At 43.9% G+C, this 22,519-nt stretch overlaps 1 protein-coding gene across 1 annotated transcript in view; it reads right to left on the reverse strand.

The window, feature by feature from the left end:
* Positions 1–22,519, reverse strand: part of exoc4 (exocyst complex component 4) — a 160,597-nt gene that overhangs the window by 88,271 nt on the left and 49,807 nt on the right. Inside the window, exon 10 of the mRNA XM_017494424.3 lies at positions 6,873–6,969. Within this exon, the coding sequence (XP_017349913.1) occupies positions 6,873–6,969 (97 nt within the window). The remainder of the gene's footprint in view (positions 1–6,872; positions 6,970–22,519) is intronic.

Raw genomic sequence — 22,519 nt, forward strand, 5'->3', positions numbered from 1 at the left:
GAAGCTGTTATTACAGATGAAGATTATTGCTCCGTGGTAAACAGCCTCAGTTGGACCATCAGTGAGCGCTAAACAAATTCTCTGCATGCCTCCAATCAGGGGAGCTTATTGCTGATTGGGATGGAGGAGGAGGCTAAGACATCCTCACAGATCAGTCCAACATAGCACTGAGATTAGACTCTCCAGCTGTAGCGAGAAGCATGTGATCAAAACACCTTCTACTGAGAATCAATCAGGATGACGACTCTGTCCCATCTGCAGCTACGCAGCCTCATACGCAGCAAGCTGTGATGCACTGTGTGTCCTGACACCTTTCTATCACAGCCAGCATTAACGTTTTCAGCAGTTCTGTGGGATTGGACCAGACGGGCTAGCCTTTGCTCCCCAAACGCATCAACGAGCCTTAGGCAGCCATGACCCTGTCGTCCTCCTTGGACCACTTTTGGTTGGTAATAACCACTGCATGTCAGGAACACCCCTCAAGACCTGTGTTTTTGGAGACGCTCTGACCCAGCCGTCTAGCCATCACAATCTAGTCCTTGTCAGAGTCGCTCAGATCCTTACGCTTGCCCATTTTTCCTGCTTCCAACACGTCAACTTCGAGACCTGACTGTTTACTTGCCGTGTAATAAATATACCCCACCCCTCGACATGTTATTCACGTCACCTGTCAGTGGTTTTAATGTCATGGCTGTTCGATGTTTGGGTTGTACATGTTTCTGCAATGAACAAATGAATATTCATGAGATATTCCGGGTTAGTCAGCAACAGCGCCTGCAACAGGTGTAACGCCGCGGCGTTTCGTTATATGCTGCTGAGAGTCTGAACGGATCAAACACGGTGTCATTATTAAATTTCACTTGTAGTACTTTTATAACGTTGATTGTTTTAAATCACTTGACATGGAAAGGTCATTCTTAATGCTTATACTTTGCTGTGAAAATGTATTGCATCGATACACCACTGTATCGAATCGAATTTAAACCTTGTATACCGTCACACCCAAAGTTCCTGCATCCATCTTTTCAAGGATCCCTAATCCTTACACTTCTTTCCTTGGTGCAATGCGGAACAGCATGACTCCTTAACAGCAATTCCATGGTCACAGAACACAAGACATGTAGGTTACTGAGTGAAATCTGCACCTAGTGCGTGTTCTTTAGTGCAGTGGGAACAATAATTTCATCCAATCACGATGAAATTTGGATCACAGCATCATGAGACCAGACCAGTGCCGACAAAATGGATTTTCGATGTGTGATGTTTCATGCAACTGAATTGGAAGTGAAGGCATATCTCAGCAAAGCTTTCACGCTTTGACGTTAAACATCACAGAAAGTCAACAAACAAGGTTTGACTTCATGTTGAAACAGGAAATGAGCCAGCATATCTTCTTGAGAAGAAGCGCTGACGGTCGCAGTGGCTTCTGGTCTTCTTATGTCGCTAAGGGGTAAAAGTGCTTGGCCCCCTTAATCGATGCTTGCGTCTGTATTTTCACTTGGTGTTATGACGACACCCTCATGCACAGGCGCTACAAACTGCACTCTAAACAGAGGTTTTCGGATAACGGATGAAATTGAAATTTTGGTCATGTTGGTCGTTTATTGTTGTTGTTTTTATAAAACAGAGGGGTATAAACTACGTTTTCAAAAACATCTGCATACATGTGGACGAGGCCTTAGTGATATGAAGCTACCGCGTATTGCTGGAGACATGTTTCATAACAAGATTAGATCAGACGTGTAGGATTGCTGAGCTCCCTCTGTCTGGAGCAGATGTTCTGTAGATGCAGATGTTCTGCTGCACTTCCTAATAGAGTTTAGTCACATCAGCAAGGCGCGTCTTGGCCTTGTGCCACCACCTGCCTCAGACTAAACAGGCTATCGAAGATAAATATCGAGATCTACGTCTTGATCCATTCACCTCTGATATTTGTCCTTTAACTTTCCACTTTAACCCCCAACCCAAAAGTGCTCAGGAGTACCCTGATCCCAGCCAATATTTCCTTGTAGGGCTGCAATCAGTCCGGGACCACGTCCGTGCCAGCCGTAATCACCGGTGATCATGATGCAGGAGAGGTGAGAGAGATTACGGAAAGCCGCACAGTCACCCCCCCCTTTTCAAAATGCCAACCGCAGTCAGGGCAAGAGGCTTTAAATACCACTCAAATGTCAGCAGGAGGCCCCACACAAGTCAAACTAAATTACCTCCTACTTGCTCTGCCGCACTCACTACAGCAGGTGGGGGTGTGTGTGCTTGCTAGTGGGAGTTCAGTCACAAAAATATATCCACGCAGCCATGCACGATAATCAAACAAGGCATGGAAAAACAAAAAAAAACGTCTACACACACTCATCCTCCAGGGACGACTCCTGAGTATCAGTGCTTTCTGATCAATATCCTGCATCTTATATTTGCCTTTTTACTGTGGAGCGCAAACAAAATATCCGCGATAAAATGACACCTAAAACCTAAACACACACACACACCCCCACACAGCGCAAAAGCAATCGATCTGCAGGGAGAGATCCGATACTCCAATGAGTGTTTTTGGACTTCCCAATGTACTGAAGATACCGGGGGAAGAACCAATATATTAGAGTGTAAAGTTCGGATAAGTGTGTGAAGTTGCCCAGAGGGAGTATCGATTAACCGCAACGCCGGGCAAGTCCTCCTCCGTCCAGCACACAATGTTAACCTCATGACGCCGATCCGTGATCGTCGACGCTTCTCGAGACTCCCAGAACTGCCAGGTAAATCGTTTCTCAACTGCGTAATATTGATTTAATTAATAGCGCATGTTTCGCTGACACCGGGCCCTGTCACTATCTAAAGAAAGAATCGATTCGAATAAATGTAGAACTGCATCGATCAGAAATGAAACACGCACATTCCTGATAGATACAGACATGCAAAGTCCAGCCGGTAATCGCAGAGAGCCCTGAGCTCTTAGGGATGAATAATGGAGGCGGTTATCGAAGACGCGCGAGAAGGTGGAGCAGAGCACCTCATTTAACACAAGTTCATTTGTTCTTCGTTCGCCCCACAACCATGTGCATCACGAGTAACCAGGCACGTCCTCTTCTCACCCTCCTTTAACAAAACAGAGCCGAGCAGGAAGTGATTCAGCCACCGACTGGAAGGTCACTCTTTCTCTGGTGTATATCACAACGAAGGCAGTCGTGTCGATCAGATACGGCAGACTCGCTGGACATTCGCAGTTTCTTACCGTGAATCAGACCATAGCGCTGCTGAAATCTCCATTCTGATTGGTCAAAAGCCGTCGATTCGTTTTCTATGAGTGGGTTTATAGTATTGCGTTTATTCTAGTAACACACACACACACACGAAGGAACGTGTGAACAGATATAATAACCGTGTAGTTTTCTGTAAGGAGACGTTTATTTAACATGTAACATTTATGTAAGGAGTCTCCAGTATCGCTGCTTAGTAACAGGTTACGTTTTCAGGAAAGATAAGTTCGGATTCTGAGTAACATGAGTAACACAAGCGGTGTGTGTTTTGTCTTATTATCTTAACTAGAGAGGCTGGAGAGGGGACGAGTGTTTATAGCTCCTATAATGTGAATGATAACTACAATGGTATATTGTATAAATGGAGAGAAAAAAAAAAAAAAAGTATGACGTACCATGTTTTAATAAATAAAGAAATGTAGATTTAAAGGGGAAATTGCTGTGGTACAAGAGGAATAGAACACGTCAGGATGTGCTGTTATAGGTTAGATAATGCTTAGAGTAACTCCGTTTCATCGCACCACCCTGTCATTGATTATTTTCCTACAACAGCACACCCCAAGTGTTTCATTCCTTACTTCATGACTGCTTCATGACTCGTCATCCATCAAATCACAAGGAAGACACGCATCAACACTCTGTACTGGGACCAAACGGGTAGAATGAGCTATCTCTGGTCCAAACTGCTGAGTCACACGTGGTCTACAAGCCAAAACCCAACACACACCACTTCTCTAAGCACTAAAGCATTACAGATACTTTAATGAACTTCTACTCAGTCTTCGCTGCTGTACTAATCCCACTCTCTCTAACTAAGGTTTAGTTTAAGATTATTCTCAAACACGGGTCTATTTGTACTAGGATGAGGATATTTGTCCGATCTCTTCATAAGGACGTCTGACTCGAATACATCAGGGTATCCGCATGGATCAGCGCTTCAAATTTAAAGTGCACCTATTATGGTTTTTCAAATATTCCCTTTCATGTAGTGTGTTATATACGCAACTGTTTGTGAATGTTAAAGAGTCGGAAAAGTTTCAAAAATCGAATCGCACGACAAACGGAGTTATCGACTCCCCAAAAGAAGGAATCGATTCTGAACAGCTGAATCGAGTCGTTAGTGATTCCAGACTTTACTTCCTGTGTTAACCTACGTAGGTTTGTAACAAAAAGCCCCGCCTCTGGTCTTCATCGGCTGCTCGCTGCTCGACAGCAGTAGACCAATCACATCAGACTGGGACATCTGACCAATCAGAGCAGAGTAAGAAAATCTGAAAGGAGGAGTTTAGAACGAATCTTTAGAACGGATCATTGAACGAGTCGTTTGTGACACTGGGGGGAAAAAGGTAATGCTGCAGTTTAAATTATGAGCACGGTAAAGTGTTTTTTGTCCTCGGATGCGTGTAAATCTATTGTATGAGACCTTTAAAATTAAATTAGGCACGTTTCAAAACCATAATAGGTGCGCTTTAACACTTTTTTTTATACCGTATTCAAGACATTTCCAGAAAAAAAGTAATCATGCTACATGATACATCAGCTATAACGGATTGTGTTCATGCATATACATCCATTTCTGGGTTTAAGTAAACTATAACAGGGTAAACTTCTACAGAGGTAGATGGGAGACCAGAGCAAATATCCTTTCTGCATTACCATTTACTCCAACAGTGAAAGGAGAAATAAAAAATCCAGTATTTCCTTTCCATGACTTTCCAAGAGAGGGAAAAAAAAAAAAAACTACAGAGAGATGGATTACGGCAGTCAGAAGAGAAAAAGACGTCAAATTTACCATCACGCCCTCAGCAGCTGTATTAGAAACCCCCGCGCAACAGTGTTTACTAGGGTTTTTTTTTTGTAATTTAACGCCAGAGGAATGGAACAAGTAGCGTTATAAATATACAGAAACATGTTTATTAAAAAAAAACCTTTGCTATTACTATTGCACTGAATAATACGTAGTAATTATAATAATAATACATTTTTATTTAGTAATGTTTTATTATATATATATATATAATATATTTCTGACGCTTTAGAACTTTTATTGGCTTTTATTTTGTCGGAAACCGTTTTTTTTTTTTTAATTCACTTCAGGTGAAATGCTGTAAAGCTCTGCCCTCAAAAACGTTTGCGCGTGTCGTGTCTAAACGCACGTCATAAGCGACTCAAACTCACAGCACAGGCAGAGGTGACGTTGGTCTGGAGCGCCGTTTCCTGTGAACCGAGCCGCTCTAAAACACAGATGAGCCGCACACACGAGCTCCGAGCGGTCAGACGCGGTCAGACGGGTTCACCATCTCGAACGTCAACGAGCGAAAATAACATCCAAGTCTTCTCTACCGTGTCGGTTCGGTTGCATTTTTAAGACCTTTGAAATGTGAACTCAAGACGTTTTAATGCCTTATTTTTACACCGAGGAATTTAAGACGCAAGGATCCGCAGACACCTTGTCTATGTTTACGAACGGAAACGAGGACCGATAAAACTTCTTTAAGCTAGGCTGAAACTGAATCTTGACTGAAGATGAAGTTAAGAACAAGGATACGAGATTCGTGTCTGTAAAATTCTGAATATTCAGCAGTCGTGGTCAAATCCTTAAAAGAATCAAAATGAGTTTCTCACTGCATCTGAGTTTGCACTGAACACGCCACAGGCAAATGTTATTACATCCCAAAATACAAGAGCCAATCAGGATCGATATGCAAATGCAGGTCTACAAGAGGTAGCGGGGCGTGTAGCTGTTTCTAATTTGCATGTTCGGAAAATCTCAAGTTAAAACATCTATGCTCGAGGTTGAGCCGAGCGATATGATCATATAATATCGATATTGTGATTAATCATGTCAGTATATTGTAGAAAATGTGGTGTGTTTTTTATCGATTTTTTCAAATAAATTACAAACCAACTGGAAGCAGCTTCATTGCTAAAAGTCAAAAATTGGTCTTTTTAAAATCTTTTTTTTCCTCTCTCTCTTTTTCAGTGTAAACTTATAGTTTGGGGGCAAACATATACAGTATATCATAAGTGTATCACAGAGATGACATTTTGCTCATACTGCTCACCCCTAACTCTGAGGATATTTATCCTCAGAACAAATCTTAGCTGGGGTTAAGAAAGCGCTTTCCGAAACCATCAGAACGTCCCGGGGTGTTTTTTTCAGCTCGATCCGACAAAGCCGCAAACGCAGGGATTCCCGGCAGACGGTGCCAATGCCCCACATGAGAGGAGGAAATAAATAAATGGAGCACAGCTCAAATGTAATTCCCAGCATTCTGACTGCTGGGCAGTACAGTCACGTTCCGGCCCGGCTGACCGTGGTACGGTTACGTCTCCGTAATGCGCTGGTAACATGAGCTGGCATTAGTGGGGACAGATCGGATGATGGGACAGATTGGAAAATTGAATGTAAAATTGAATGTGGAGGGGGGGGTAAATGGGTTCCTTCAACCGACGCTGTCAGACGAAAAGCAAAATCAAGGCTGCTGTCTGGTAACACCAGCACAACCGGGGAGGAAAGAATGATGAAAGGATAAAGAATACCGTGTGCGTGTGTGTTTTGTCATACCCGGTGTCAAAAAGAAAAAATGACAAGGATGTGTATTTACTAAAGCCTACTTGAGCAAAGGCTGAAAGATGACGGTGATGTTCCTGGCTCCAGGCTTACACAGGAACTTGGTCTCTCCTCCTTCTATCAGGTTATCGTCAGCTCCTCCTGAACGGTATAAGAAGGAATTGATTAGTGTGATCAGCGTACTGAAGAAAATTAAAAATATAAATACATAAACAAAAGTCAACATCATTTTCATATAACGCTACGGCCTGCAGTGTGTTATTCCACTTATACCACAGTGTTTCACCAACGATTACAATGTTTTACGTATTAATGAATGACATGGCACACATTTGAACAGTTTATACAGTGTGTACAGGATTAGCGCAGAGTTGTGGTTTTTTTAGATTGTTGGAGCCAAAAATTTAAAAAAATAATAATAATTCATTTGCGATGCAAAAGTTTTTGTGCTTTATTTTTTTGCAGTGAACTGAATTTGGGAAACACAGTGATGTTCGTTGGTAAACGAGACCTTTTAGCTGCACTAGTGTTCGACGCAGGGCTTTGGCTGAATGCACGTCGGGATGACGTCACATGACGCGTCTTGGCCCGAATCTGCGGGAAATCTGCGGTAATTTAAAAAAAAAAAATCTCACGCTTCTCCGAATATTGCGGAGCTTGCTTGATTTTGCGTTAAGGGACTGGTTATAGTTATATTCAAATGTTGTGGAACGTCCGAGAGACAAGGTAGTTCCTGTTCTCATTTACGGCTACGATACTCCGCCAATCCATCACCGGCGCCTCTCTCCCTCTCCCTCTCTCTGTCTCTCTCTCTCACACACACACACAAAAGCGTAGCCTGTAATTCTACAGAGAGAACAGAATGCGTAACCGAAACATCCCATAAATGTTAAATAAATGTCTCCTAACCAAAAAACCCTTAAAAACGTCAATGAGTATAAGAACCAGTGCGTTTTTATTATGAGTCTTCGACTATGTGGAGCGTCCGACGTACAGTACGAGTCCCTGTGTATGAGCTGTTACTATAGAAACAGTAATGTTTTAGAACGGGCGTGTGATTATAAAGGTATCCTTCATGTCACAGCTGAAACTACCTGAAAAACAATTTATAACCATTGACCAATCAGATTCGAGCATTCAACTGCACTGTGGTATAAACCTTGATGATGTTTCGACCTGAGTGGAGGTGAAATAAGACATTATTATTATTATTATTATTATTATTATTATTATTATTATTATTATTCCCACACTGAGAGAGATAAATTAAAACGAAGATAGTAAAGCTGTCCAATTAGGATGTTTACTAAATACATAACCTCTAGGTTAGCAAATTTATCCAGACAGCGAGTTAGTACATGAGTGTGTGTGTGGCCCCGAGTGACCACGTGCACACCCCGTATTAACAGGGTTAATAAGAAAACCACAGCTGTGCGAGTCAGTCATCTAGACAGCGGGTTTAGAGAAACCGGTCGAGCTGCAGTGCTTATTACCTCCACTCATCCACACGATCAATATCATTGACTCGGGGGGGATCGCGTGTGGGGTCAATAAAAAATCAAAATAAAATAAAAATCCCTAACGACGGCAAGCGAGAGAGCCTGTGTACGGACCAGCGGCTCGCCGGTTATAAATAACAACGCCCTGATGTCTCTTCTCTCACGCCGTCTCAATGTCATTCACAACACTGAAGGGACCGGTTTTAACCGTGCTGCTCTGAAATACACTCATGTGACTTCTTACACGGAATTTATCCGGAGGTGGGCAGGAAAACTTGCGCAAAAAAAATAAAAATGTAGGGGGGGGAAATTATCTTATTATTAAAAAAAAAAAAAAAAAAATTCAGTAGTAAGATGATTACATCTATAACAGGATTTACATTTCCGAATAAAAACCTTGAATCGATGAGGTTTAGTGTAATTAAATAAACAGGGTACAACCCAGGTGGTTGCTATGGCATTGCTATGTGGTTGCTAGGATGTTGCAGGTGCTACTCAGTGAGTAGCTGGTTGTTTTTACAACTGGTTGCTAGGGTGTTGCTATGCTATCTCAGACAGTTGCTAGGGTATTCCCTAGGTGGTTGCTATGTTATCCCGAGTGTCTGCTGATCAGTTATTAGTTGGTTGTTTTGGTATTCCAACACATTGCTAGGGAGTTTCTAGGTGGTTGCTAGGGTGTTGTTAAGTGGTCGCTATGGTATCCCAGGGTGTAGCTAGAGACTTGATAGATGGCTGCGATGTTATCTGAAGTGGCTGCTGGTCAGTTAGGAGCTGGTTGTTATGATATAACAAACTGGTTGCTAGGGTGTTGCCACACATCGTTGCTATGGTATTCCAGCTGGTTGAAAGAAAGTTGCTAGGTGGTTGCCATGTTGTCTCAGGTGGTTGCTAGGATGTTGCAGGGTGAAGCTACGGGATGTGGTTGCTATGTTATCCTCCATGGTTAGTAGGGTGTTGCTAAGTGGTTGCTATGGTATCCCAGTGTGTAGAGATGCGGTAGCCAAGTGGGTGCTACTCAGTTAGTACCTGGTTGTTATGGTATTCCAGGTGGTTGCTAAGTGGTTACTACGGCATTCGAGGGTGTAGCTGTGGACTTTCCAGGTGGTTGCTATGGCATTCCGTGTCATTTTGAGCTGTTTTTGATTATTATTATTATTATTATTAATATCTTCGCATACGATTTGACAATTTTATGAAGCCTTACACATTAAATGCTTTATTTGCTTTTTAAAAATATAAATAAATTATTTTTTTACCCATGAGTGCGCAAAATTTTGCACTCGTACTTACGCAAGGTCGAGTGTTGTGTACAATCGGAAGGCTCTTACAGTCGGGTTATTGTATGAAGTGAAACACAACCACAACCAGCTGGATCCCACACAATCACTTCAGCATTCATATTCATACAAGAGCGTAAAGTTCCTGATAGTCACACACACACTCACACACTCACACACACACACACGAGCACATCAGACTAAAATGTGTGAAACTTCTTTTCATCCCCTGCTTCTTTTCTCATTTAAGCAAAGACAACAGAACCTTTAGCCTTACTAAAAGCTCTCACACGGAATTTCTTTTACCCGTGAAATTTATTTCTATAGAGACGATTCGAGCTGCTAAGTGGAAATGGAGCCCACGTTCCAATTTTCCTTCCTCCTCCGCTCTTTCCTTCATTTTCTCTCTGATGCCAATTCAATTAAGACTCAATTACGCCTCCTAAACAAAAGCTGCTGCCACACACAATCAGAGAGAGAGAGAGAAAGAAAGAAGAAAAAAAGAGAGAGAGAGAGAGAGAGACAGCCACATAGACAGAGCAAAAAAATGAGAGGCAGCCACAGAGACAAACAGACTGAGTGAGAGAGAGAGAGAGAGAGAGAGAGAGAGAGAGAGAGAGAGAGAGAGTGAGAGCTAGAGAAAGAGACAAATATCCACAGAGAGAGAGAGAGACAACCACAGAGACAGAAGAGCAAGAGAGGGAGAAGAAAGTGAGAGAGAGTGAGAAAGGCAGCCACAGAGACAAACAGATAGAGAGACAGAGAGAGAGAGAGAGAGAGAGAGAGAGAGAGAGAGAAGAGAGGTAGACAGAAAGTGAGAGATGGAGAAACTCAAAATCAGAGAGAGAGAGACAGACAGACAGAAAGACTGACAAATGGTGGGAAAGAGAGAGAAACAGAAAGAGAGACAGAAAAAGAAAAACAGACAGACAGAGAGTCTGAGGGGAGATTTTAAAAATGTAAAGAGAGAGAAACACGGGTGAGAGAGAGAAAGAAAGAGACAAAAAGTGAGAGGTGGAGAAACAGAGAAAGTCAAAGACAAAGACAGAAAGATAGACAGAGAGGGAAAGAGAGAGAAACAGAAAGACAGAGAGAAGGATAGAGAGATGGGCAGACAGAGAGAGAGAAACAAAAACAGAAGGATGTAAAGACAGATCGAGAGAGAAGGGGAAACAGACTTACAAAGACAGTGAGACACAGAGGGAGACAGTGAGAGAGAGATAGACAGAGAAAGAGAGAAAGACAGACAGTGAGAGAGAGATAGACAGAGACAGAGACAGTGAGAGAGAGACAGAGAAAGAGAGAAAGACAGACAGTGAGAGACAGAGACAGTGAGAGAGACAGAGAGAGAGATAGACAGAGACAGAGAGAGAGACAGAGAAAGAGAGATAGACAGACAGTGAGAGACAGAGACAGAGAGAGAGATAGACAGAGATAGACAGAAAGACAGACAGTGAGAGAGACAGAGAGAAAGACAGAGACAGAGAGAGAGAAAGACAGAGACAGTGAGAGAGAGACAGAGAGATAGACAGAGAGAGAGAAAGACAGAGACAGAGAGAGAGAGAGAGATAGACAGAGATAGAGAGATAGACAGAGACAGAGAGAGAGACAGAGATAGAGACAGAGAGAGAAAGAGAGATAGAGAGAGACAGAGAGAAAGACAGAGATAGACAGAGAGAGAAAGAGAGATAGAGAGAGACAGAGAGAAAGACAGAGAGATAGACAGAGACAGAGAGAGAGACAGAGACAGAGAAAGAGAGAGAGACAGAGACAGAGAGAGAAAGAGAGATAGAGAGAGACAGAGAGAAAGACAGAGAGATAGACAGAGACAGAGAGATAGACAGAGACAGAGAGAGAGATTATGTAAAGCAATCATAAATAAAGCAATCATGTATATAACAGCGTGAAAGGAAAACAGCAGAAGAGTGATTCAGGATTAAAGCAGCGTCTCTTTGAATTAATTTTAGTGGTGATGTGGGACAACAAGGGAAAGGTCAGGCAGTAAATTACACAGAGAGACACAGAGACTGACAGAGAGACAGAGTGGCCTGTGATTGGAGTAATAATGAAAGCACCTGTGTGGGTGAGTCTCGCATTTCCAACAGTTTCAGCAGACGAACACATTTGCAAACACATTTGTAATACGTTCACCTCGGTCACACACCAAAACATTCATTAACGTCTGTCTGGGTGTGTTTGCACTTCCTGTCAACATGAGAAGCTTTGTTTGTTGGGCATTTGTGTACCTTCTGCGTAATGTATGTGTGTGTGTGTGTGTGTGTGTGCACACGCTAAGAGCCTCTCCCCTGTTGCAGTGACTGATCTGGGATTAGAGGCGAGGGCGTGTCTGCTGCGGGGGCTATCTGAGTGTGGAAATGAAGTGTAGTGCACGTAACACGGGCAAATCCAGCCCTCGCACGCTCGCCTCTTCCCGGCCCGCCCGTGTACAATCAAACCAGCCGCTGACTTAGTGAAATTGCATTAGCCACACTTCCCCGGGTTTGATTAGAAGCGGCTTGATCTGCGATGTATTCGGGCCTGCTACGATGGAGAAGAGAGTGAGAGAGAGAGAGAGAGAGAGAGAGAACAGGAGATGTGCGACGTCTTCAATAGCACCAACCGTCCCTGTGGATTCACCTGCGTTTACTGTGCGCGCTTGTCTTTTCTTTCTTGTAGCTATTATAGTGCGTGTGTGAGATACATCTGAAGTATAAAAAGAGCGCATAAGGAACTGACTCACACACACACTTGGAGAAAAGAGTGTAACTGTGATAGATCTGTATCTGTACCTGTTTAGTGCTCCAGATAATCATATTTCATAGGGGAGGTGGCGAGTTCAAACCCCAGCACCGGCCTTGAGCAAGGCCCTTAACCCTCATCTGCTCAGCTGTATAAATGAGATTAACGCACGTCTGCCGAATGCCGCGAATGCTTTCAGACTTACGCTGAACTCAGGACTGGGAAGTCAGAATTATACGAGTCATTCTGTCAAAACCTCTGTCCGTTCAAGCTACGAAGTTGGAAATATACATTAAAAATAAATAAGAAGTGGCGCTACTGTGAGCGGCCATTTCGACCGCCCGACCGTCAAGTCGAGGGGGTGTTTACTTTACTTTGATTTTTCCTAGCTGGATATCCAGATGGAAATCGAGAGTCAAATGCAGCTGTGAAAGGGAAGTGGGTGTGGCCTAAACCGGAACGGGTTTGCTTTTCTTTTTTCCCCCCCGCCCCACGAGTTCATCAACGGTATGGACTAGAGATACACGTTTTGGTTTTGTTTGTACCTAGATGTCTGCGCCACCAAATTTCATTGGGTCTGTTTCCCAACATCTAAACAAACTCTGATGAATGAAACTTAAATGAATTGAATGCATCCTGCCACAGCGCTCATTCATGTGAATGTACGTGGTCTCCTTCTGTCCAGCTTGTTATCAGGAGTCCAGCTTGGTCTCCTTTTGTCCAGCTTGACCGCATGGGTGACTTTTTTTTTTTACCCCCCCCAAATGTCCTGTGGAATTACAGTCCCGATGCACACCTTTAATCCCAACTCAACGCTCTGGGATAATTTCTCACCAGCTTTCTTAAAAATAAAATCATAAACAAAAGGAATAGTCCACCTCCTAGTCCACTAATTTGCATTTAGTTACATCCTAACACACACACACACACACACACACACACGCAGTCCAAGGCCTCCAGATTTTTTTTTCCCAGCATCTCCAGTGTGATGAACAACAGAGCTGGCACTTAAAAGGAAAAAGGCAATTTAGCGCATTCAGGCAACACACTGCACAACCCACAACCAGCTGCCAAGTCTTCTCAGTGCAGCATAAAGGTCAACAGGTGTGCACACACAAAACAGTGTGTGTGTGTGTGTGTGTGTGTGTGTAAGCAGTCAGTGCTTTGGGGCAGAAACCCGCTGCTCTAATAAGACCAGGCCAACTCAATAATTCATGGAGTCCCCACCGTCTGGTTCCAATTCTGCTGCCATGTCTTCATGTATGATTGGCTCCTAATGAGCTACGTCTATTATTCAAATGAATTGGAAGGAATATTCCAGCCGGCGCCAGCAGACAGCCAAGGCCAAGCAGGGAACAGGTTGACAATTGCTGCAGAATGATAAATAAATAAATACAAATTAATATGTAAATGCAGCCAATCGAGGTGAATGAATTATTGAGCGTGTAGCGCTAGACAATAATGCCGGCGCTTTGAAGATGACGGAAATCAAAGCTCCCGGTTATATCGCACCGGTGCAGTATACCATTTGTTAATCATTATCGCACTAATAACAGAAAATATACTTGTTATTGTGCTTTGCAAGACTTTGGATCGACCTCCAACAATATATTGGTAAAATTACAGCCTTATTTCCTTTCACTTTCTCCCCCAATCCGGTCACCCTAAAGCCGGCTCTCTGACAGCTTACGGCGGACGCGTCTTTTCGAACTGCCGTCCGTTCTCCGTCGCAAAGCACTGTAACACGCTCGAAAAAAGGAAAGCGCTATCCGCCGTCTTCCACATACGTGAGCTCACACATGGACGCGACTGGTTAGTGGAGAGCGAGTATGCCCCTCCCACGCAGACGTCACGGCCAATTTCTGCGACTCCTTATATGTCTGGCAGTTTGTCGTATTATATTGTGAGGCAAGTCGCGATCACAACGTGTAGCGATTAGGGCTGGGGATCATTAAGGTAGCGTACCAATCTGATATGTTGAATTTGAACCTTTTTTTTGGGGGGTTTCTTTTAATAACCTTTGTTGTAATTGTAACATGTCAAAAATGTTTTTTTTTTTTTTTTTTTTTTTTTTTTTTTTAAAACGAGCTGACAAGGTGAAGCGCAGACGATTCACCAATACAAAATACAAATAAAATAAAAGTTTTACCCCGTGTCTGCATCACTCCCATGATTACTATCGCTCACCACGTCTTCGTTTGACTCGTTTCACAAAGCTAAATAAAAGCCTCCATTCCCAATCAAACACTTACTCCACTAAACACTTCTTTCTCTAATCAGCCACGGGCGCCCACTGCAGTTAAGCTGCTCTCAACAGCCCTCTGATTTGGTGTGTGTGTGTGTGTGTGTGTGTGAAGGTGGTCTATCTGTTTCACCCACCCAGCCATCTTCATCCTCCTCTCCCTCCATTCTTTCTCCCTCCAATCACCCCAACACAGATTAAAGGTAAACATGCCTGTGACAGCTGCAATGACAGCCTCGCTGCTGATTAAAATTAGCACAGGTTGGGGAAACACACACACACACACACACACACACACACACACACACACACACACACACACACACACACACACATCCCTTTTCTTCAGTACTTGATTAGGTGTGTGCCCTCTGTCAAATAACAGCAAAGGCAACCCAACCTCCTATTTACATAGAGAACAGCACAAAAGACTGAACAAACTGCCCCCTTTCACACAGTGAATACGAAATAATGCGCTATTATTCCCATTTATTGGCACCCTGCATAAAAACGAGCAAAAATGTTGGTGTAAAATAAACACCATACACAAGTTATACACAACACTTACTACTTTTTTTATTTTTTCTTTAAATAAATAAATAAATAAATAAATATCATAAGAAATCCATTTTTAAAAAATAGTAGTAGATCATCGATGCTTCGGGCCGACGTTGTACCTGGTGGTTCCGGAGCATGGTGAATTCCTCTAGGTACCTGGATTGTTCAGCCTCTGCGAGGAGGTTCGAATTTGCCCAGAGATAAAGCTTTTCAAACAAGAAGATGAGCCAAACACTTTAAAGAACGTTTTCCCAAAACAGATCGAAATTGTTTGCTATTTGGTTTCGCACCGCACCTAGCTAAACAAAACAAAACAAAACAACGACGGGGGCTGAAGACGTTCTCGTAAAAACTCCTTCCTTCATCGCTGAGAAATATAACAAAGAAAAAAAAAGTTATATAAACCTTTACAGAGCGTGTGCAGAAATCGCAAGGATTACACGGACACGGAGAACACGCATCCGGGGCTCAATACATCCATCCATTCATCCATTTTCCATGCCGCTTATCCTACAGAGGGTCGCGGGGAGCCTGGAGCCGATCACAGGGGACTCAGGGCACAAGGAGCGGGACACCCTGGACAAGATGCCAACCCATCGCAGGGCACAATCTCACACGCTACGGACAATTTAGAAATGCCAAACAGTCTACGATGCATGTCTTTGGACTGGGGGAGGAAATGGGTTGCCTGGAGGAAAACCCAAAAGCACAGGGAGAACACGCAAACTCGAAATGTGAAGCCGCCAGTGTCCCAATATGGCGTGGACATCTTGGAGCCCGAGTCTGCACAGTAGTGAGCGTGAAATGGAGCTGCGTTTTCAAGGTCCCGCCCACACTCCCGAGAAATAAGGCGCAAGCACATGCCCCAGAACCTTTTCCAACTCATTATGTCAGTGTGAAATAAACAGTTATACAAACGTAGAAATTAAAGTTAAAGCTCCGGTCTCCTCCCGAAGATCCTGAAAAAAGCCCGCCTCGGTGACTACTTCGCTCGGTGAAGCTGTCAATCATGACATTGCATCAAAAAACTAACTAAAAAACACCTAAAATGACAGAAACCATCTTTGGAAAAAACTGATTTGATGTCTAATTTGATTGTTTAGTTTGTCTCACGTCCCACTAGATTACATGGAGAGGGCGTGGTTTATGACCTTTACTGAATCCAGCCACCAGGGGGCGATCGAAACATTTCGACTTGACTTTTCAGGACTTGTGCGGCACGCTTGGTACTAATATAATCGCAATATGCGATTTTTGTCCATATCACGCCATCCCATCACCTATACATCCAAGCAACACAGATCCCCTTGCTAAGAAAGCATCAAGACATCATCATTAAAGGAAGAGTTGCTCCATCCAATCTGTAGCTGACACAACAGAACAACAGTCTTTTCCTCGGTATTTACACCACCCATCAATACGCGCTGTCGTGTCCGTGTGTTATTATCTCCTCAGTCCATTTCAGACGATCAGGTACCGTCATCATTTCAGCGCCCGGCTAATTCAATCCGCTCGCTGTGATGAGATCTTGCTCTGGATTCCGCTAGCGACAGTCGGCATCGATGTGAAGAGATGAAAAACAAACCCGACACAATCAGCGCCGTAATGTCGTCGAGGTAATCATCATCCACGGCAATAAAATTTACAGTCGAACAAACGGAGCGAGGAACATCGGACCGGGCCGCTCACCGCCTGCATCACGACGACTCCACCGACAGCGCGAGGGTTCCGAATCAAGACGCACGTATGCCTCAACTTAATATTCCATTTTAATGGAAGAATAGCAAAACGCAAATATTAGGGCTTCTCAATTCCTAAAAGATAAACCATTTGAAATTAATGTCCCCCCGCCTCACCTGAAATACACCTGGTTTATCATTTTCCCTCGGTTTCTCTCTGCAGGCTGAAAGTTACTCTCAGAACTATCTGGCTTAAAATAAATCAATAAAAGTCTTCAAAATTCTTTATAAAACATTTATAACGTGTGTGCGCCACTACAGAGTGGACCAAACCCTTGTTCTGAGCATCATGTGAATTCGTGTGATTGCAGATTTTAGCCTAACGATTATACCTGGGGAAAAAAAAGGTTAACGAAGAAAGAAACATTTAAAGGTGCAGTGCGTAATTTTTAAACATTTTCCTAGGTCTGTAATAATCTTAGAATAATTGGTGGGGGGGAGGGGGGACTATTAGAAACTGTGATTCATTAAATAATAGAGAATAATAATATACCATGAATTAGGATCTGGCTAGTTTTGCATTTTTCTGGCCCTGAAATAAGCTCCACCCCCAGCTAGAGAAACACAGCAGCTATGTAATAGGAAACAAGAAGCATGTGCGTTCAAATGAAGGGGGAGTGGTTGGGTTTGGCATGTACACCTCACTGCAAAATGAAAAGTCCATGGGGTGGAGGTAGACCTGATGCAGCTCCTCATAGACGGGGGCAAATTTGGAGCCAAAAGTCCAGGCGATGGAAGGTGTTTCATGTTATACAGCATTGTGCGGGTTCTTTTAAGAGGAGTTGGATCAAGTGCAGCTCCGCCCACTGGACTTTTGGTTCTGTAGCAAGGACTATCTCAGGCTTGGTTGAGGAAGGCTAGTCCCCCCCCATTGCAATTCCTGTTGCAGGCAGCAGAGGGCTTAATAAATTACAAACTGCTCCTCTAAAAGAAAAAATTTAAATCAAATGTCCAAAATGGTCAGCCAGTAAACTAAATCCTACTGAGCTGTTGAGAGCTGCATTAAAAAAATGCTTTAGTGAGCGAGTGTGTGTGTGTGTGTGTGTGTGTGTGTGTGTGTGTGTGGGTGAGTGTGTTGTCTAAGAGTGGGCACAATTATCAAAGTCAATCAGCAGTCATTGTATCCTGAGAAACCTTCACGAGCGTCTCTGCCACACCTCCTTTCCGAGGCAAACTGGTGACCCTTTCTTCTTTTATCATTTTCCGGGCTCGTCATTTGCCGGCGAAAAGCGTTGTGATTGTGTGTCATTTATGCCAACAATTACTGTCTAACAATGCTTTCTGTCCCGCTCTTCTCTTTATTCCACTTTCTCTCAGAAAGGCTTGATTGCACACTGTCTCTAGCCTTCGTCAACAGATAGAGGAGGCTGGGAAACATCAATGCACCAATCCCGAGGCCAACTGTTGGAAGATGTGGATCAATCAAATCTCAAACAAAAGGTAGAATGAGAAAGAGAGAGGGAACGAGTTTAAGGCCTCGCTGCAGGAGCTCCAGCACGACCAAGTATTATGGAGCAGCTGCAGGAGCAAAACCCACACCAAGAGACTGAAATAAACCGCAAACAAAGCTGGTATTTTCAATCTAATTAACTCGTAAATAAAGAACAGATCGCCCCCGGTGGTACACAGATGCATAAATACAGGATCCAAGAGCCAACAATGCACTCTCCCTTCGCTCACAAATCATCTCTAGTGAATCAAGACACATCACAATCAGCCACACAGACAGTGTCTACGTTTACATGGACAGCAGTAATCTAATTATTCACCTTATTCTGAATAAGACGTATAATATTGTGATTAATGTGTTTGCATGAGTTGCTTTTAGAATACTCCTTTCATGTTCCTGTTTTACATGTTGTAGAACGTAGATCGATTAACGGCACGCATCATTACGTCACGCCGTCCCTCCAGAATTTCACGTATCGTCATACAGTTGGTCTTCGTTATGGAACCGTATACAGTTCTGGGTGTTTTTAATTTTATGAAAGCTTCAGGTGCGGTTAATTATTTGTCATGATACACGTGGAAATAGACGACTGATTGAAGCCGTGGGCTGTGTCCCAAACCGCGTTCTTGCCTACTATATAGTAGCTGAGATACATGTATTTCTCCTACTATACAGCAGGTAAGTACGCGGTTTGGGACGCAGCCGTGCTCTCTTGTTTGGCGTCAAACGGTCGAGCGCTGCCGTGTGTGTACGTGTCCTGTCGCACAATGCGGTGAAAACTCCCACACGACGTTAATAGTGTGATTAAGGTGTGTACGTGTCTGTAACGCACGTCGATAATGCGACTAAAACAGGAACACTCCACACGTCTTAATTCCATTTGTGTTTACTCCGAGTGTGATTTTAGTCAGATTAAGGTCATCAGTAATCTCTGTTTACATGCCAGTTTCTCAATCAGAGTATCGTCTTAATCGGGTTAATATCGGATTATTGTTGTCCATGTAAACGTACTGAGTAATGATTTAAGGGCACGGCGGAACACAGGGGTGTGTAAGAGGAGTGGCACGTGAACCTACCCCTCCTTACAGACTGTTATCTTTACAATCTTTACACCCTGTTACAATCCAGAACATCAAAGGTAGCTTCCGTCTGGTACACCAGCTAAACCTTAGCATCCACAGACTCCGGGGCTAGAACTTAAAGGACCAAGCACAGACTGCCTCTTCAGGACTAGTCGGACCGCTCCACTTGACAAGTGCCGTCACTACACTCTACACTATGGACAACAAGGTCATCAGGTTGCTACGTGTAAGACTGAGCAGGTTAGTCAGATGATTGGTGAGAAGCCTATTGCGCCACCAAGCGGTCACACTCGTCTCAAGGTTTCACTACCGAGACAAATTAAACAGAATGCGTTCATCCAGAGATCATGAGTTTGCCTTCCGTGATTGGGAGTCCTTGTTTAAATGGTTCTCCTGTCAATCACAGCGACACTCGCGATTGCAAGCATCGGCCAGCTCGTGAACGCGGAAAAAGGAGGCTAGCGCATTCCTCGGCCCCACGGAAATAGTGGTACGTCATGGAGGTAAGCGGAATCCTGTGAATTGAGAAGTTAGCATCAGTCTGTCTCTACTGCTTGCGATATGTTCCATTTCTGTTAAAAACGCTGACCCACAATACAATAAATATTGACAAAGATAGAAAGCGAGCAAGGATGGAGGGAGGGAGTGAACTCGGGGCCGTACGTTTTTAACTCCACACGGCCGTTTAATTCTCATGCAATTATTGACTTTTCTGCAGACAAAGTTCAATTTCATTTCAGGCACCAATTATTTATATAATAAATCATAATAGTGAGGTTAGCGCAAGTCAGGTATTGATCGACTTGTTCCCAGCTGATCTGCCCCCCCCCCCCCCCCCTTTATCACGCACAATGTGAAAATGATCAAGCGCTCTATACCAGCTACTGTACGCTTCTTTTATAGTCTGTAGGGAGGGACTGAGTATCTAGCCACATTGTATAGCGCTCATAAGACAGATATTTATTATACGAAGAAAATGAACGACTAGGGCAAATCAATATTCGCTTTACAATATGCACAATAAACACATTTGGAACAAATCACGGGAAAAATGCCCTTTGATCTCTTTCAGTTAAATCAGATTTTCACGATCCATCAGTTACACAATATTCTCATTACCAGCCCATATACGCTGATCTGCCAGAACATTAAAACCACCTGACTAATATTGTCTAGGTCCTCCTTGTGCCAACAGAACAGCTCTGACCCGTCGAGGCACGGACTCCACAAGACCTCTGAAGGTGTGCTGTGGTATCTGTCACCAAGACGTTAGCAGCAGATCCTTTAAGTCCTGTAAGTTGTGAAGTGGGGCCTGCATGGATCGGACTTGTTTGTCTCCAGAACATCCCACAGACGCTGGATCGGATTGAGATCTGGGGAATTTGGAGGCCGTGTCAACACCTTGAACTCTTTGTCGTGTTCCTCAAACCGTTCCTGAACAGTTTCTGCAGCGTGACAGGGGGCATTATCCTGCTGAAAGAGGCCACTGACATTAGAGAACGCCGTTGACATGAAGGCGTGCAATAATGTTTAGGTAGGTGGTACGTGTCAAAGTAACATCCATGTGAATGTCAAGGTTTCCCAGCGCTTTCGGTGGTAGACAGGGCTCAGCATGGGCTCTCTGCAGCTACACAGCCTCATACACGGCAAGCTGTGATGCACTGTGTTCTGACTCTTTTCTATCAGAGCCAGCGTTAACTTTTTCAGCACTTTGTGCTACAGTAGCTTTTCCGTGGGATCGGACCAGACACCCAACAAGACCTGCGGTTTTGGAGACGCTCTGACCCGATCGTCAAGCCATCACAATCTGTCCCTTGTCAAAGTCGCTCAGATTCTTACGCTTGCCCATTTTTCCTGCTTCCAACACGCCATCTTCGAGACCTGACTGTTCACTTGCTGCCTAATAAATATACCCCACCCCTCGACAGGTGCCACTGCAACAGGATAATAAATCTTATTCACGACACCGTTCCGTGGTATTAATCTAATGGCCGTTCAGAGTAAGGCCACGATCCGAGCAAATCCCACCTAATTAACACAACCTGATGAACACGGTCTAACTGTTGTGGGTCCTTCACTGCTGACCTTCACAACACACCAGGAAATGTTCAGATAAAATATTCCCTAATATGCTCAAGCATTCCCCACGACCCTGAAGAACAAGCGGTAAAGAAAAGTGATCCGAAAGATGGGATTCTCAAGCATTTCCATCACCATGAAAAAAAAGTCTACAGACAGTCACTCCACATGCTCTCCCTAATCTCTCTATTACATTTTACATCTCACACACACACACACACACACACACACTTTTCCGCCAGTGAGACACTTTTCCATTTGCACCTCTCTTGCTCCACTGTGCTTCACAAGACTGACAGAAAACATCGCTTGCTCTCCTGCGGACCATTCTCTCGACCCGCCGAACACAATCTCCCTTCTCTCCGGGGAACGGAGCTATTATGCATAAACAAGACCGTTAATACGGAGTTCTTGCTCTGCTTTGTTGTGTTTAACGCTCTCTGTAGCTTGAAGTGTGAACTTCATTTATAACCAGCATTTGGAGGAAACCAGGAAGTGTTCTGTGACTAACCCGGTTCTGTACCACAGCGCCGCTGAGTTCTGGATTCTGATTGATCTGCTCCTTTCAGTCGATGTTTCATGTCGTGTTTATTACATACGAGGAGCACAGAGGCTTCACGACTCTTGCCCTCCAGCACACTCCACCTCTCCGTTACGAGCAGCGCCCCCTTCCTCTCATTAGCTTCGTGGGGAGAAATGGAGAACCAGAAACAGGACCGCCGTCACATCCGATCGTTTCTCCTCCATTATCCTGCGTGCTTCGAACCCGAGCGTCACGTCTGGAGTACGGCGTAGGATACGCGGAGAGGAACAGAGATACAGATGTGCACGCATGTTGAGCGGTAATGAACCCTTCGGATTGAAGTTGCGGATTAATTGAACTGTATAAGTCATGCTCGAGCTGAGAAGATGGTAATTAAGCTTCAGAGGCTGGTGTGTGTTTTTATAATAACTACCACAGCGGTGCCTTCACATAGTCCCGGGGGGATAAAGAGCGGGAGAGCGAGAAAAAGACGGAGAGAGGAG

Source organism: Ictalurus punctatus, chromosome 19 (genome assembly GCF_001660625.3).
Source record: "Ictalurus punctatus breed USDA103 chromosome 19, Coco_2.0, whole genome shotgun sequence".
NCBI lineage: Eukaryota > Metazoa > Chordata > Actinopteri > Siluriformes > Ictaluridae > Ictalurus > Ictalurus punctatus.